This window comes from Euprymna scolopes, chromosome 11 (assembly GCF_053919585.1).
Source record: "Euprymna scolopes isolate OS-2025 chromosome 11, ASM5391958v1, whole genome shotgun sequence".
NCBI classification, from domain to species: domain Eukaryota; kingdom Metazoa; phylum Mollusca; class Cephalopoda; order Sepiida; family Sepiolidae; genus Euprymna; species Euprymna scolopes.
In genome coordinates this window covers 77,008,614-77,021,970 of record NC_136492.1, presented here as the reverse complement: position 1 = coordinate 77,021,970, position 13,357 = coordinate 77,008,614, and the positions used below count along the sequence as shown (strand labels likewise).

Below are 13,357 nucleotides of genomic sequence, written 5' to 3'. Positions count from 1 at the left end.
CATATATATATATTATTTAATGCTTTATTTTTAAAACAGTAATCTATATATATGCATGTTTTTATACATCTTTTCAGCGTAGCTTGACTGTGTCTAGAAATCGCACTCCGACCCATTTAACCCTTACGCCATGAACTCCTATATGATTTTATTGTTTATTCTTATCGTTTCTAAACTTAGATTTCTTGTTTTTTTGTTTGTTTGTTTAAATACAGTCAGATAGTGGCTTCGCCTCGAAGCTTATTTTTCTTAGAAAATCAACCATGATTTATTAGGACGTATATACTATTTTTTAATTTAATGTTTTTATTATTTTTAAAACAGTAATCTATGTACATGCATGTTTCGAGGTAACTACCTCTCTTCAGCGTAGCTCGACTGTGTCTAGGAATCGAACTCTGTGTATCACAGTCCGACGCGTTTAACCGTTACGCCATTATCTAGATGATTCAACTGTTTATTTTTATCGTCTATAAACTTAGATTTATTGTTGATTTTTTAACGATAAATACGGTTAAATAACGGTTTCGCCTCGAAGCTCACTTTTCTTAGAAAATCGCCCATATTTTATTTGGACATATATAATATTCACTTTTTTATTTTTAAAAAAGTAATCTACGGACATGCATGTTTCCATGTAACTACATTTCTTTAAATAAATTATGGGCGATTTTCTAATTTTCTAAGTAAAATGAGCTTCGAGGCGAAGCCGCTATTTAACGATATTTATCGTTAAATAAAAATAAAAAATAAACAGTTAAAACATCTAGGAGATGATGGCGTAACAGTTAAACGCGTCGGCTTGTGATCATGGCGTAAGGGTGAAACACGCCGGACCGTGATACGTATGGTTTGGAGTTCGATTCCTAGACACAGTCAATCTACGCTGAAGAGAGTTGGTTACCTGGAAACATGCATTAAATTACTGTTTTAACAATAAAAATAAATAAATATTGTATACGTCCAAATAAATTATGGGCGATTTTCTAAGTAAAAACGAGCTTTTAAGACGCTATTTAACCGTATTTATTGTTATTTCTTGTTGATTTTTTGTGTATTGTGAACTAAGTCACTAAGGGGAGAAATGTGAACCTTTATATATGACCTTCAGAATGTGAGAGAATATATCATTATTTCCACAGCTCAGAGGAGCAATGACAGCCAACAAACCGGAAGCCGAATACTCTAGTTTCGCCCTCATTTGGAGTCATCAGTTGATTGGACTTGAGATTCGAAACCCGAGCCTCTTGCATGGAAAGCGAGCACTCTACCAACTGAGCAAACCGCCACGCAAGCAAGAAAGTCTATTAACTAACACACATCAAGCAAAGCGCGGCGAAAATCCAATAGTGGAATGAACGTACTTCTTCTCGAACAAGGGATATCTGAATTCGGATACGTCCAACTGATGAGTCCAAATGAGGGCGAAACTCGACTCTTAGGCTAATGGTTTCTTGGCTCTCATGGCTCTTATGAACTGCTGTGGAAATAATTATATATATATATATATATATATATATATAAAGAGAGAGAGAGAGAGAGAGAGAGAGAAAGAGAGAGAGAGAGAAATAAAAAGGAACAAACCGTATTATGTGTTCATCAACATTTCGTCTTTATTTCGAGACTTCCTCTGGATGAAATAAAGACGAAATGTTGATGAATACATAATACGGTTTGTTCCTTTTTATTTCTCTATTTTGTCGGAATACTATTTCCATTATTTTCATCATGTATATATATATATATATATATATATATATATATATATATATATATATATATATATATAAATATTATTTCAACCTCGGGGATTTTTACTTAAATCATTACAAGTTATTTCAATAGATAGAACAATAAATTATTCTGCCATCTCATCAGACGCTCTAAGCCAAAAGCAATTAGAAGGAAAAGATTCTTTTACATTACGTATGGGTATTAAAAAAAATACTGTTTTAAAAATAATTATAAAAAAATAAATATATAGTTAACAGTTACCAATTGTGTACATATGCAAATTAATGACATGCGTTCACCAATGAGCGATCTACAAAATTATGCTCGTCATTTCTGGCATTTTACAAGCTAAGCAAATACGAGATCCTATGTGCAGGCTCGGAATCTATATTCGTAACATCAAACTAAGTTTAATCTAGAATCACATGTGTAATTGACGCTCTAGATTAATGGTATATGTTAATCATATTTTCTCTACCGTTCTTTTTCAACACTGGACTGTGCCCTACTCGACCATGTCTGATAATATAAACAAAGCAGCGTTTTTAGATACGAGTGCCCAAATCCATGTATTTGGGGATTTTAATGCCTACTACAGAGATTGGCTTGGTTTCTCGAACTACTCAGACGTAGCTAGTACGAGAAAGGTTTGACATAAAACAGACAAATGAATAGCGTAGAAACAACGTTCCCACTTTGATTTGTGATTCATTATCTAACACTTTTTTTGCCACAATCTGAGCCAGAGACGACCAGAAGACAACAGACCCTGATGTCGACACCTCATAGATGTTCACCAGAGCCTTGATAACCAGATTGCAGCTCTAATACCACTTGGTGACACAATTGTCTGCCATGGGTTGACTTGCCTGAAATCGGAGTTACAGACGCCATGACTCTGACATTACCACGTTGACACCGCCTGTCTCTACCACGGTGAGGAACGGGTGGAGTTTAAAGGGGGTCTGGGAAGAGTGGGGTGTTTTGCAACTATTCTTTATTACAACTACACTGTCGCTATTTTCTTACGATTAAACTACTTTAACCCGTTGACAAACATAAGAACAATTGTAGTAAAGCCAAAACTATACTACTACTACTACTACTACTACTACTACTCTCTATCCATCACTTTTCCTTCCTTCCTTCTTTTTTTATTTTTTGTTTACATTTCTAGATACAAAATAGTTGTGTGAGAACGGTGAATTTGTTGACACATTTACTAATCTGTTTCAATATTAGTTTTATTTTATTTCATTTATTTAGGTTTTACTTTTTTGCTTCCGGTTTTATTAATTTTTTTTTTTTTTTTTTTAGATTTTAAGTTTTTTAACTTGGTTGAAGGATTCCAATATGGGTTTTTCATTTTTATATTTCTCATCGGTAGGTTCATGTGTGCTTTTGCTGCTAAATGACTTTCGTCGGCGTTCGATTCGTAGGAAAATCATGTTTAATTTTCGATTTTTGAGCGATTATTCGAAAAATAGGTAACTTTACACGAATAGGGAGGATTTTATTTTTCATGTTTGAGTGATCCGTCCGTGATTTTTCATTTTAATATACTTTCATAGAAATATTTCTGTTATGTAAAAAAAAAACTATTTTCTTTACGTCACAAGTGTCACGCTCATACACGAATTCCATAGCTAATATAACATACTGACTCAACGGGTCACGGGTAGTGTAGTCTAATTATAAAGCACGATAAACTTAAAGAAAATTAATTTATTTGAAAAGTTACACATCACTTCTGAAAACTGCCAGCTTTCTTTTAACTGTCGATAGCTTTCGTCTATTCTCAAAATGAGGTGTACAGAATTGAGTGTCGATTTTTAAACAAGGTATAGAAGGATCTGGTTGGATGTTTTTACGGCATATAATCTTCTCTTTTAAAGCCATTTGATACGGAAACAGAATACTTAATTATTATAAACATAAGTAGAACACACGCTTTTATTGTTATGTTTTCACTTAATAATGTCGTCGTCGAGAACACAGACTCTTGCTTGTTTGTGGATAGAATCACTTGGACGTCGTTGCTTAGTTTTTAATAAAGATTTATTGCAAAGAGAAGAACAGTCACTAAAATATTAAAGAAAGAGATTACTTTTATATGTGCGGGAGAAAGAGACAGAATCACTGAGAAAAAGATGGAGAGAAAGACAGATAGATTGATAGATGTATATCACGTCTGGATGCATGTAGTTACATTGTGTGCACTCGCTCCTCATTGGAGGACAGCGCCCTGGATCGAGGCTACCGAGAGTAAAGGCCAATGAATATGACAGCGTGACGTCATTACCAGATCAACATGTAGGTATATGGTGCCTAAAGTTTCTTGTGTTCAACCACGTGACCACGCTAATAGCTATAAAAATATTTTGCCCCTTGTGGTAATTTTATGAAGGTAATTACAAACCTGCATGATTTTTTTCTAAAGTGAAAGAACAATTTTCCATTTGGATAATTATGCACATTGGAATAATTTTAATCTAACAAATTATAACAGTAAGTGAACCTATTTTTGAAATTTTCTTAAATGTCTATTAAAGAAAATCGAATATTTTATTTTATTTATTTTTTTAAACTGTAAAATAAACAATTTTTATATGAGAATATTTTTCAGTCCGTTCTTTTAATGATAAATAAAACTTTTCATTGAGTATTTTCAAATATTTTAAAGTTAGAAGCATTTTTCACGACAGTTTTGTTTTAAATTTTATTTAACCAAAACGATCGATGAATTCAATATTTTAGCACCGGGCGTAATTTATTTCTTTGAAATATGTTTAAAACTTAAAGTTTTTGTTTGTTTTGTAACATTTCAACTGTAAATAATTTACATGATTGAAATAGGAAATGAAATAGGAAATTCTATGTTCTCTATCGTGACATACGAACACAAGTTCGTCTTAAAAATTCATTAACTAATCAGTTTTGATTAAAGTTTTGATATGAACTAAAAATAAAGAGTACATTAAATTTTAGTTAACACATTTTCTTGTCTTTTATCTTATAAATAAATGAGGAACGTAAACGGTGTTTTTATTTAATGATTTCTCCCTGAGAGCGTTTTCTTTCACTTCCTTCGTATATATCTCAGACTTTTTTTTAAAATCGTGCGCGTCTTTATTTATTTTTTTGAATGTTTTCGTTTTGTGGGGCTAAATTTGATTCATACTTTTATTTCGTGCTTGGTTTTATTTTATTTCATTTTAATTTGTTTATAATTTTCTCTACTAAAGATTTTTATTTTTTTGTTAAATTATCTTTTCATGTATATTTAAATAATGTTCCCTCCTTTTTTGGCCTGAAATAGTACCTTCAAAAAAGTTTTCGTGATTAAATAAACACAAAAATAAAAATTTTGCGCATGCGCTTACAGAGAGCAATCATTAAATAAAAACACCTTTTACGCAGGGTCCATGTTCCCCGTGAAGTACTAGTAAATGTTTTACGCACCCTGCTGAAATAATAACGGTATTATTTAGAAAGCCATTCTTAACAGGGGAAGAAGCTTTCTAACTGTTCCGCACTTTCACTTAACAATTTAATGATAAAAAAGATACAATAAAAATTTAATTTAACTTGGAAATACTATCTAAAATATAGCACGGTACGTACACTACACAAGCACCACTATTATTATTATTATTATTATTATTATTATTATTATTATTATTATTTAATAATAATAATAATAATAATAATAATGACAATGATAATAAACAAAAACTGGTGGAGATGAGGAAATGACATCGACTGGCGTTACATCAACTAGTTGTGAAACCTTAGGAAACACCAATAGCTGATTCCAACGAGAAATTAATGGCAAACGGCTGTTGCGATAACGTGCAATCATCTGCACGAGTGGTTAAGAGATGGAGAATACTTGAAATCTGGGGAGACTTCTTGCCATTCGGTCTCCAGGGAACACCACAGGTTACTGCCATTGAGCGATCACTGATGATGGCCTATGAGACAACTCCTAGTCAGTGAAATAATAATAATAATAATAATAATAATAATAATAATAATAATGATAATAATGTCCTCTCCCAAATTCACCACCACTTTGATTTAATATCGTAGATGTTTACTATATTTTCTTAGTTTTTAACCAATGTTCACATCATGGTAAGATTATTTCTTTAGTTATGTGAACTTCATTTTCGTATTCATGTATTCTGCACTTATATGAAAATGAAGACTATAGTGGAGTATAGGATTCCTAACCATGTAACTTATGACAATACGATACACATTTTGATGAAAAACATGGGAAAAATGGACATAGAAGAAAAGAAAACCAAAACTTTAAATATCATTTCTGTATTATTTTAACATATAATCTTGTGGGGGAAAATCCAGCTCCCCAATAAGGGACACTCTGGATATGAACAAAAATAAAAATTGCCCCAGTCATAAAGGATTTTATCCTCCACCGACCGAGATCAGAAAAGGTGAAGTGTAGCATCAGAACAGATACTACACTGTGATCTTGTCCTGACGGCCAATAATTGTTTGTGTTTAATGTTTCTTTAATTGTTTGTTCCCTAAATTCAGTTTTGTCAATATTAGATTGTATATTGCTTTCAAATTACGTAATTTTACATAGATAATATTTATATCTTATATTGAATAAAGTTCAGTTTGAGTATTAATCGAATTGAGTTCATTTCTTTTCTTTTTTAACATGTTTGAATGCATTTTTTAAATGCCCTCATATAGTATCAACAGTAACAGTTTGACAAATCTTACCTACATTGCCTGGAGGCATTTTTCAGTTAACAGGCCTTCTTCCTCTCGGCGGCCTCGCTTGGATGCCTCTTATTTGCGGCAAATATCGCCCATTAAGAGACAAAAATCTGTTTGAAAGTCACATGATTTCGTTGACTTCCGTCCTAGAGTCACCTTTGACTCTTAAGGGGTTTATTCCAGCAGCTGCTTTTTGTTACGTAACATACAGATTAAAAGGTACCGTCGAATGATGTAAAAGGTAGCGTTCAATTTTCAGTTAACGATTCGCGTATAAACCATTTTGCACCTGTTTTCATCGTTTATATTCTTGCTTGTCTGTGGATACAATCACTCGGACGCCGGTGTTTAATTTTCATTTCAGTTTATTACAAACAGAAGAATGATGAGGGAAAACACTGGAGAGACATATTACTTTCGTATACATTCAGGAGAAAAAAAGACAGAGAGATAAATAGATAAATAGATCGTCTTGCTACACCTGTTTACAATATGCCTTCCCTATCCCCGTCCCCATTGGTAAGAATGCCCTTGAACCATATTCTCTACTTGAAGTATCGCTTCACACACACACGCAAAAAAAATCTCCGCCCAGGAGTTACATAGTTTCATCGATTTCCGCTCTGGGGTCACCTCTGATCGTTAAGGTGTCATTCCAACTTTTCCATTTGAACAACGGGCCTCGTTATTTAATACTATTTTAGTTGTAGCTGGAGGTGGATTGTGAGTTTATACCTTACCTTATAGTATTATTGATTAAATGAACATAAGTGATCGAACAGGATTTGAACTCAGCATAGCTGATTTCATTATCTGCAATTGTGCCCAGTAGCCCCCCCCCATTATTAAAGAAGTCTCGTGGATCTATTATTATGAGTTAAATAAAAACTTCTTGAGCAGTTTTGCAACGGCGTCACTTTAGTTGGAGGTTGCAGGTATTAGAGCAAATTACTAGCCTGGGTACCCGGCGTTGCCCGGGTATTTGGATGCGTGTGTTGAGCGAATAATAATAATAATAATAATAATAAAAAAGTGGTAATAGGCAGGCTCGAACTCATACCGCCGAGGAAGAAAAGAACGTGAAAAAAAACATGACGTCTTTGTTGTTGCGCCCATCGCCAAACCGGATGTGGCGACGGTTTAAATTAAGGCTAGTCAATCGAAAATAAGGGATGACTTTCGAAAATATCGGCGAAAAACGCGACCTTCCCTGTAGAAAAGTGTCCAGTTGAGGGCGAAGGAATGAATGTTTTTGGCCAATTTTTCGATATTTGTCCTCCGAAGGGTCGAGCTTAAAACGATACCGACCTCGTGATACATACATACATACATACATACATACATACATACATACATACATACATACATTTAAACAAACAGGTGAGATTTATATTATAGATAATACAAGGTAAGCCCATAAATATAAATGATTTGCAACACAGCATATCTTTATGTCTTGCCTTTATTTCTATCCTTGATAACAATTTAAATGTTGCTTGTTCATCATCCATACGACATGGATCTTTACGAACAGGTCTTTTTTTTCTAACATTGATGGATAACTGCTGCCACGTCTGGGGTGCCGCCACACAGAACAATCTTTTTTTATATTGACTGGGTACAAAATCTACTTCACAATCTAGTGGCGGATCATATCTTCTCTTACCCAGAACCTCGTTTTCTCAGATATTGCTAGTATTTTTCTACTCCACTTATTCTCAAGTTGGGCGCTCAACTGAGTTCCGATCTGTGGTTTCCCATGTAAAATATCCACAGCAAGAACTCGTCTAACTACTCCCATTGTAAAGAACTTTTATTTCCAACAAAAAAAAATATATATATATATATCCGGTAATTTTACAAATTGTGGGACACATTACAACAGGACTACTTCCCTGCAGACTACAACATGTTATCTTTAAGTTCAATATAAACAAATACTTGTCGCTTCACTCTCTTAAGTAATCATACTTTGTCGATCTCGTTCATCGTTTTCAATCCTCTCATTGTTCATAATCCAACTGAGAATCTTATTAAGCTTTATTCTCGAGTGGTTTTGGGCCTCTGTAAATGATGACTTATTGTTATAAAAAGTATCTCAGAACATTGATATCTAGCTGTAGACAATCCTGATATAGATCTTTCAAGTGTTAATGTTCTGCTCTGGTCAGTTTTATTATCTTCCACACATTTTCATCCTGTTCGCTTGAAGTAATTCAGCAAACGAAATTCTATCTGGATATTGATACGGTTATCTTTAGGAGTTTTTATCTTTCACGGAGTCTGTTCGTTGCGTGTTGAAAAGCAATTAATCTATTAGTGACAGGAAGTAGACGATTACAACGTTGATACAGCCAATCTCTGATCACCAAATATCGCGAGAGTTCACCCAAGAAAACTTACACATTTCACGTGTTTTATTGTTGGGCCTGCCAACCTATGTTTTCTTCTTTTTTAAATTAAAAATGAGTCGCCATTTATCAAGGCATGAAGACCACTCAAGGATAAGTGTTAATGAGATTGTTAACTGGATGTAGAAGAATACTAATAAAAGATTAGCAACCATGGTTGGAATAGGGTAGAATTTTATTACTTCATAAAATGGCTAGACAAGCACTTGTTGGCATTAAACTTGAAGATGACTATGTTGTAGTCGGCAAGGAAGCAGTCCCATGGTGTGTGTGTTCCACCTGTAAAGTAGAAAATAAAAACTCAACATTATTTCACTTTTATGTTTCGGACTCATTTTCTCATCTTAGTTGTTATGATTTTCACTACGTTTCGACCGCTGTACTCTCCTGGAATATCGAGGTTTACCTAAGTTTCTATAGTAACATCGGAAATAGATGACCGTTTATCGTCTACAGTACGATTAGAAGGCGAGAGGTGCATCATTCAAACCCAATCGTTGTTTTTAGCAAAAGTTCGAGTTTAACTGTGAATCGAACACTAGATTTTATGTCGTAATCAGTAGTGATCTATAGTGATAAGTAATAATGTAACGTTACACACGCAGACCCAACACGTTGTAGACTCTGTCGCAAAGGAACATAAGACGCGTAATAACTCAACTCATATTTTTGTAACATTTATTTCCGAGTACTTTCCCGAATAAAACGTGATCGTATTCCTTCTTTATGACCCCTGTCCTCTCAGACATCCTCGTCAGTCTGTGCACACGTCCTTTTTATAGTCTTTTGCTTTTTCCCTACCATGATATCACTTCGCACATGGCTCGGCGTTTGCATACAGCCGCCATACTCTATTACAGTAATATTACACATCTGAAAACAACAATAGATTAAAGGTCCCCAAAATTCATACTAAAACTGTCCGTAATTGCCTATGACGTAACAGGAAATTCAGTTCTAGGTGATACTCTTCTGGAGGTTGAAGGTTCAATCCTTAGTGCGAACAATATTCAAAATACAATTATGAATTACTTTAAACGTCTACCCAGTCATGGCTGGTGGATCGAGAGAACGCTACCACGTAGATTAAATAAAGTGTTCCGTTTGAAATTCCGTACAGATTCCTGAGTTCGACAGAAAGATTTCTGAGTGCGACAAGATACACCTGAAGAAGGTCTGAGGTTACATTGACCGAAATGTTGTGAGAATAATATTCAAGATGAAAACAGTAGTTCAAATAATACAAATAATACAAATAATACAAATTATTAATCCTTAACTCAAAAATTCAGAAACTAACGTTTGTACTGGCAATCACTTGCATTGTATTTTTCTATCTGGTAAAGTCTCATTTACAAGATTAAATAAAGACTTGGTATTCGATTTTAGCATAGGGGCTGTCGGAATACTTCACCTGATTCGCTTGCTTTTATCCCATTTGGCATTATAGTTTGCGAGAAAACCTGGTTTCTATCCTCAGTCGAATCATTGAAAATCTTGCATTATGCCTCATTATTTACTGGCCTCAGTCGTTGCTGCGCAACAAAAACAGGAAAGAAACTAAACTAGACAGAACTAAAACAGGAAAGTTTTTTCTTTTGCTAACAATTTGTTGCAGTAGAATGGCGACATGTTTTTAACATTATCATTTTGACATACACAGTCAGTTCCCTAGCCGCTGCTGGAAGAAGTAAAAGACCAGATCGATTATCATCTCAAGTCTCGTTTTTTCGTTCCCCCCCCCGATCCTTTCGCAATTATGCAATTGTTTTTTTTGGGTTTTTTTTTATACATTCCTCCAGTCGGCATCCATTAAAAAAAATAAACAATACACTGTTTGTACTTCCATTTTCGTCTCACTCTGGAAATTATCAAAACAATCACAGCCACATTCCAAACGTAACCTCTGGCCTAAAAAAAACACATGTAGTACGTAATACGTTTTAAAAGTACACTTGTGTGGTGATCTATAGATTTTAGTTTTACTGTCAGCTTAAAATTAATATTGGTTTATTATTTTATCATTAGTACCAGCAATTTTATTTTAAACAAAAGCAAACAATTAAAGGAATATGTGTTCTTTTTTGTATTGGAAATTAGAGACAAATGTTTCTGAATCCGATACCGATTCCACTCCCACAAAATGTACCGATTTATCCGACTCCTGACACCGATTCCAATTAATAGTTTCAACACTACTAAGTTATAATTTTTATTTATCTTGATTTTCTGATCGCCTCGGAGTAAACTCGTTCCATAAAGACTAAAAAAAAATGGTACTTGATGTCTCCTTGTTGAACATTCAGTATTTTAAGGTAGGGATAAAGGGTAAATGGGACAATACGGGAAAAGGAGTAGCGCCTCTTCGTACATCACAGTGCTCTAGATAATGAGAAAGGAGCATTCAAGTCACAAACCGGAAGCATTACCGAAAAAACGAAAATCACAAAATTAAGTGAAGGTACAAACAGAAAAATCTCATCCAAGCAAAAGGATCGGACGTAATAATATTCAACAAGAGCAAAAAAGTTGCAAGAATCGTAGCTTTTGCCGCCTCGGCAGTCAACGTGGTGAAGGACAAGTAGATAGAAAACAGAGCAAATACTCGGAATTTGCCAGAGAACCGAAAGAGATATGGAACATGAAAAATGTCAATATAATGCCAGTAATCATAAGAGCACTAGGGACGGTTCTAAAAAAAAAAAAAGAAACAACAAAGAACAAAAAACAAACAAAGCACAAAAAGACACGGAAAAATTGGAATAAAAGAAAAGAGTAAGACAATATAATGGATGGCAACGATGAAAACAGCTGAATGCGGAAACCATCTACATAAACTACGAATGCTTACAATGAAAGTTACAATCGACAAACGCAAAATGAATAAATAAACAGAATGAAAATCACCACACTAATCCAAGGAAACTAAACCTGCAAAAAAAACAAACAAAAAAGCAAAACAACTTATAACATGTCCCCCTCCACAAAAATATGATGGCAGCAGTCTGGGCTAATCCTATGCAAAATAATCGTACATCCTATGAGTAAGAACACTCACCAGACCAATACTGAAAGGATACCTGTAGTACTGTGACCTTGTGGCACTATATCTCAGCGCCACAGTTGTTAACACACTTTTCAACATAGTCGAGTGGTGATTTGGCCATAAGCGCAGAGATACACAGAAATGCAACTCCAGAATTCCCTTTCCTTGATCGGCCTCTTTTTTGTCTGGACAGCATGGGGTAAGCACGCATATTTCTGTATCTCCGTAAACGAGAGGGAGACCCCCCTCCTCTCATCATTAGTTAGGTTAGTTAGTTTAATTTTGAAGATTATTAAGTGTAAATTGTTTTTGTTATATATATTGTATACATAATGTAAGATAAAATAGTTAATTATGTTTTTCATATATTACGATTGTGTCGTGCTGTGTGTTTTCTTGTGTCTGCCATTAAAATGTCTCCATTAAATAACGAAGCAGTCCGGAGGACGAAGAAAGAAGCTTCCAACCAGAATGCCACCAGGTGAAGATGTTATCTTGAGAGAATGAAGAAGCCACACACCCACATCCAACATCTCAGGTATGCTTTTCTTCTTGATACACATACCCTGGCCCATCTTCACATCTTCATGGGACCGTTTTAAGACATTTAGTGTAACACGTGAAGCCAGTCACACGCCAGTGACCAGCTGATAGTGTTATAACCTTATCGCAAGCCAAATCTTCGCAGAAAAAGACCCTAATAATTGTCGCCAGCCAGAAATCAATTGTAAACGACTGTTGCAATAAGGTAAAATCTTTTTCCATTGTTATCAAAAGAGGTAGAGATTACTTGAAACTAGAGAGAACTTACTGTCGCTTGGACTTCAGAAGACACCACCAGTTATTGTCAGGGAGCAATCATTGCTGATAGCCGGTATGAGAATTCGTAATATATAATAACGTAAAAAAGACAAAAAATAGTTAATTAATTACAATAATAACTAATATATAATATGCATATAAACAATAAAGAAATCTCAGCGAATCAGAATGAATTCGACTTGGAGGTTGTGGGTTCAATATCCGTTGAAGGAAACGAAAAAATAACTGATTCTAAATGCCTCGGGTACGTGGAACGTAGATGAGAGCAATTTACTCCAATTGATTATTAAATAAAACAAGTTCAGTCCGAAATTGTATAATTAATATTGCAAAGCATTCAAATTCCCTAGCCCCTTCAAGGAGACCCATTGGAACGATGTCTCTGATTCGCCGAAGAAGAATCAATCCAAGGCTGCTTAACAAAACCGGCTTTGTCGAAAAGTTTGCTTGGGTTGAAATTTTTTTTCTCTTTTGTCCTGGCGTTCACAAACAAGTCCGTTTAATATCACCTCGACTACTATAACAAGCGTCAACATACACGGGGAATTTGTCAGTCAGAAACAGCAAAAAAGAAAAATTGTTGACC

General features: G+C 34.5%; 1 protein-coding gene across 1 annotated transcript in view; it reads right to left on the bottom strand.

Annotated features, from left to right (window-relative positions):
* Window positions 1-12,048, bottom strand: part of LOC145288154 (carbohydrate sulfotransferase 11-like) — a 41,935-nt gene extending 29,887 nt beyond the window's left edge. Inside the window, exon 1 of the mRNA XM_080136213.1 lies at window positions 11,962-12,048. Within this exon, the coding sequence (XP_079992339.1) occupies window positions 11,962-12,048 (87 nt within the window). The remainder of the gene's footprint in view (window positions 1-11,961) is intronic.
* Window positions 12,049-13,357: the final 1,309 nt, after the last annotated feature.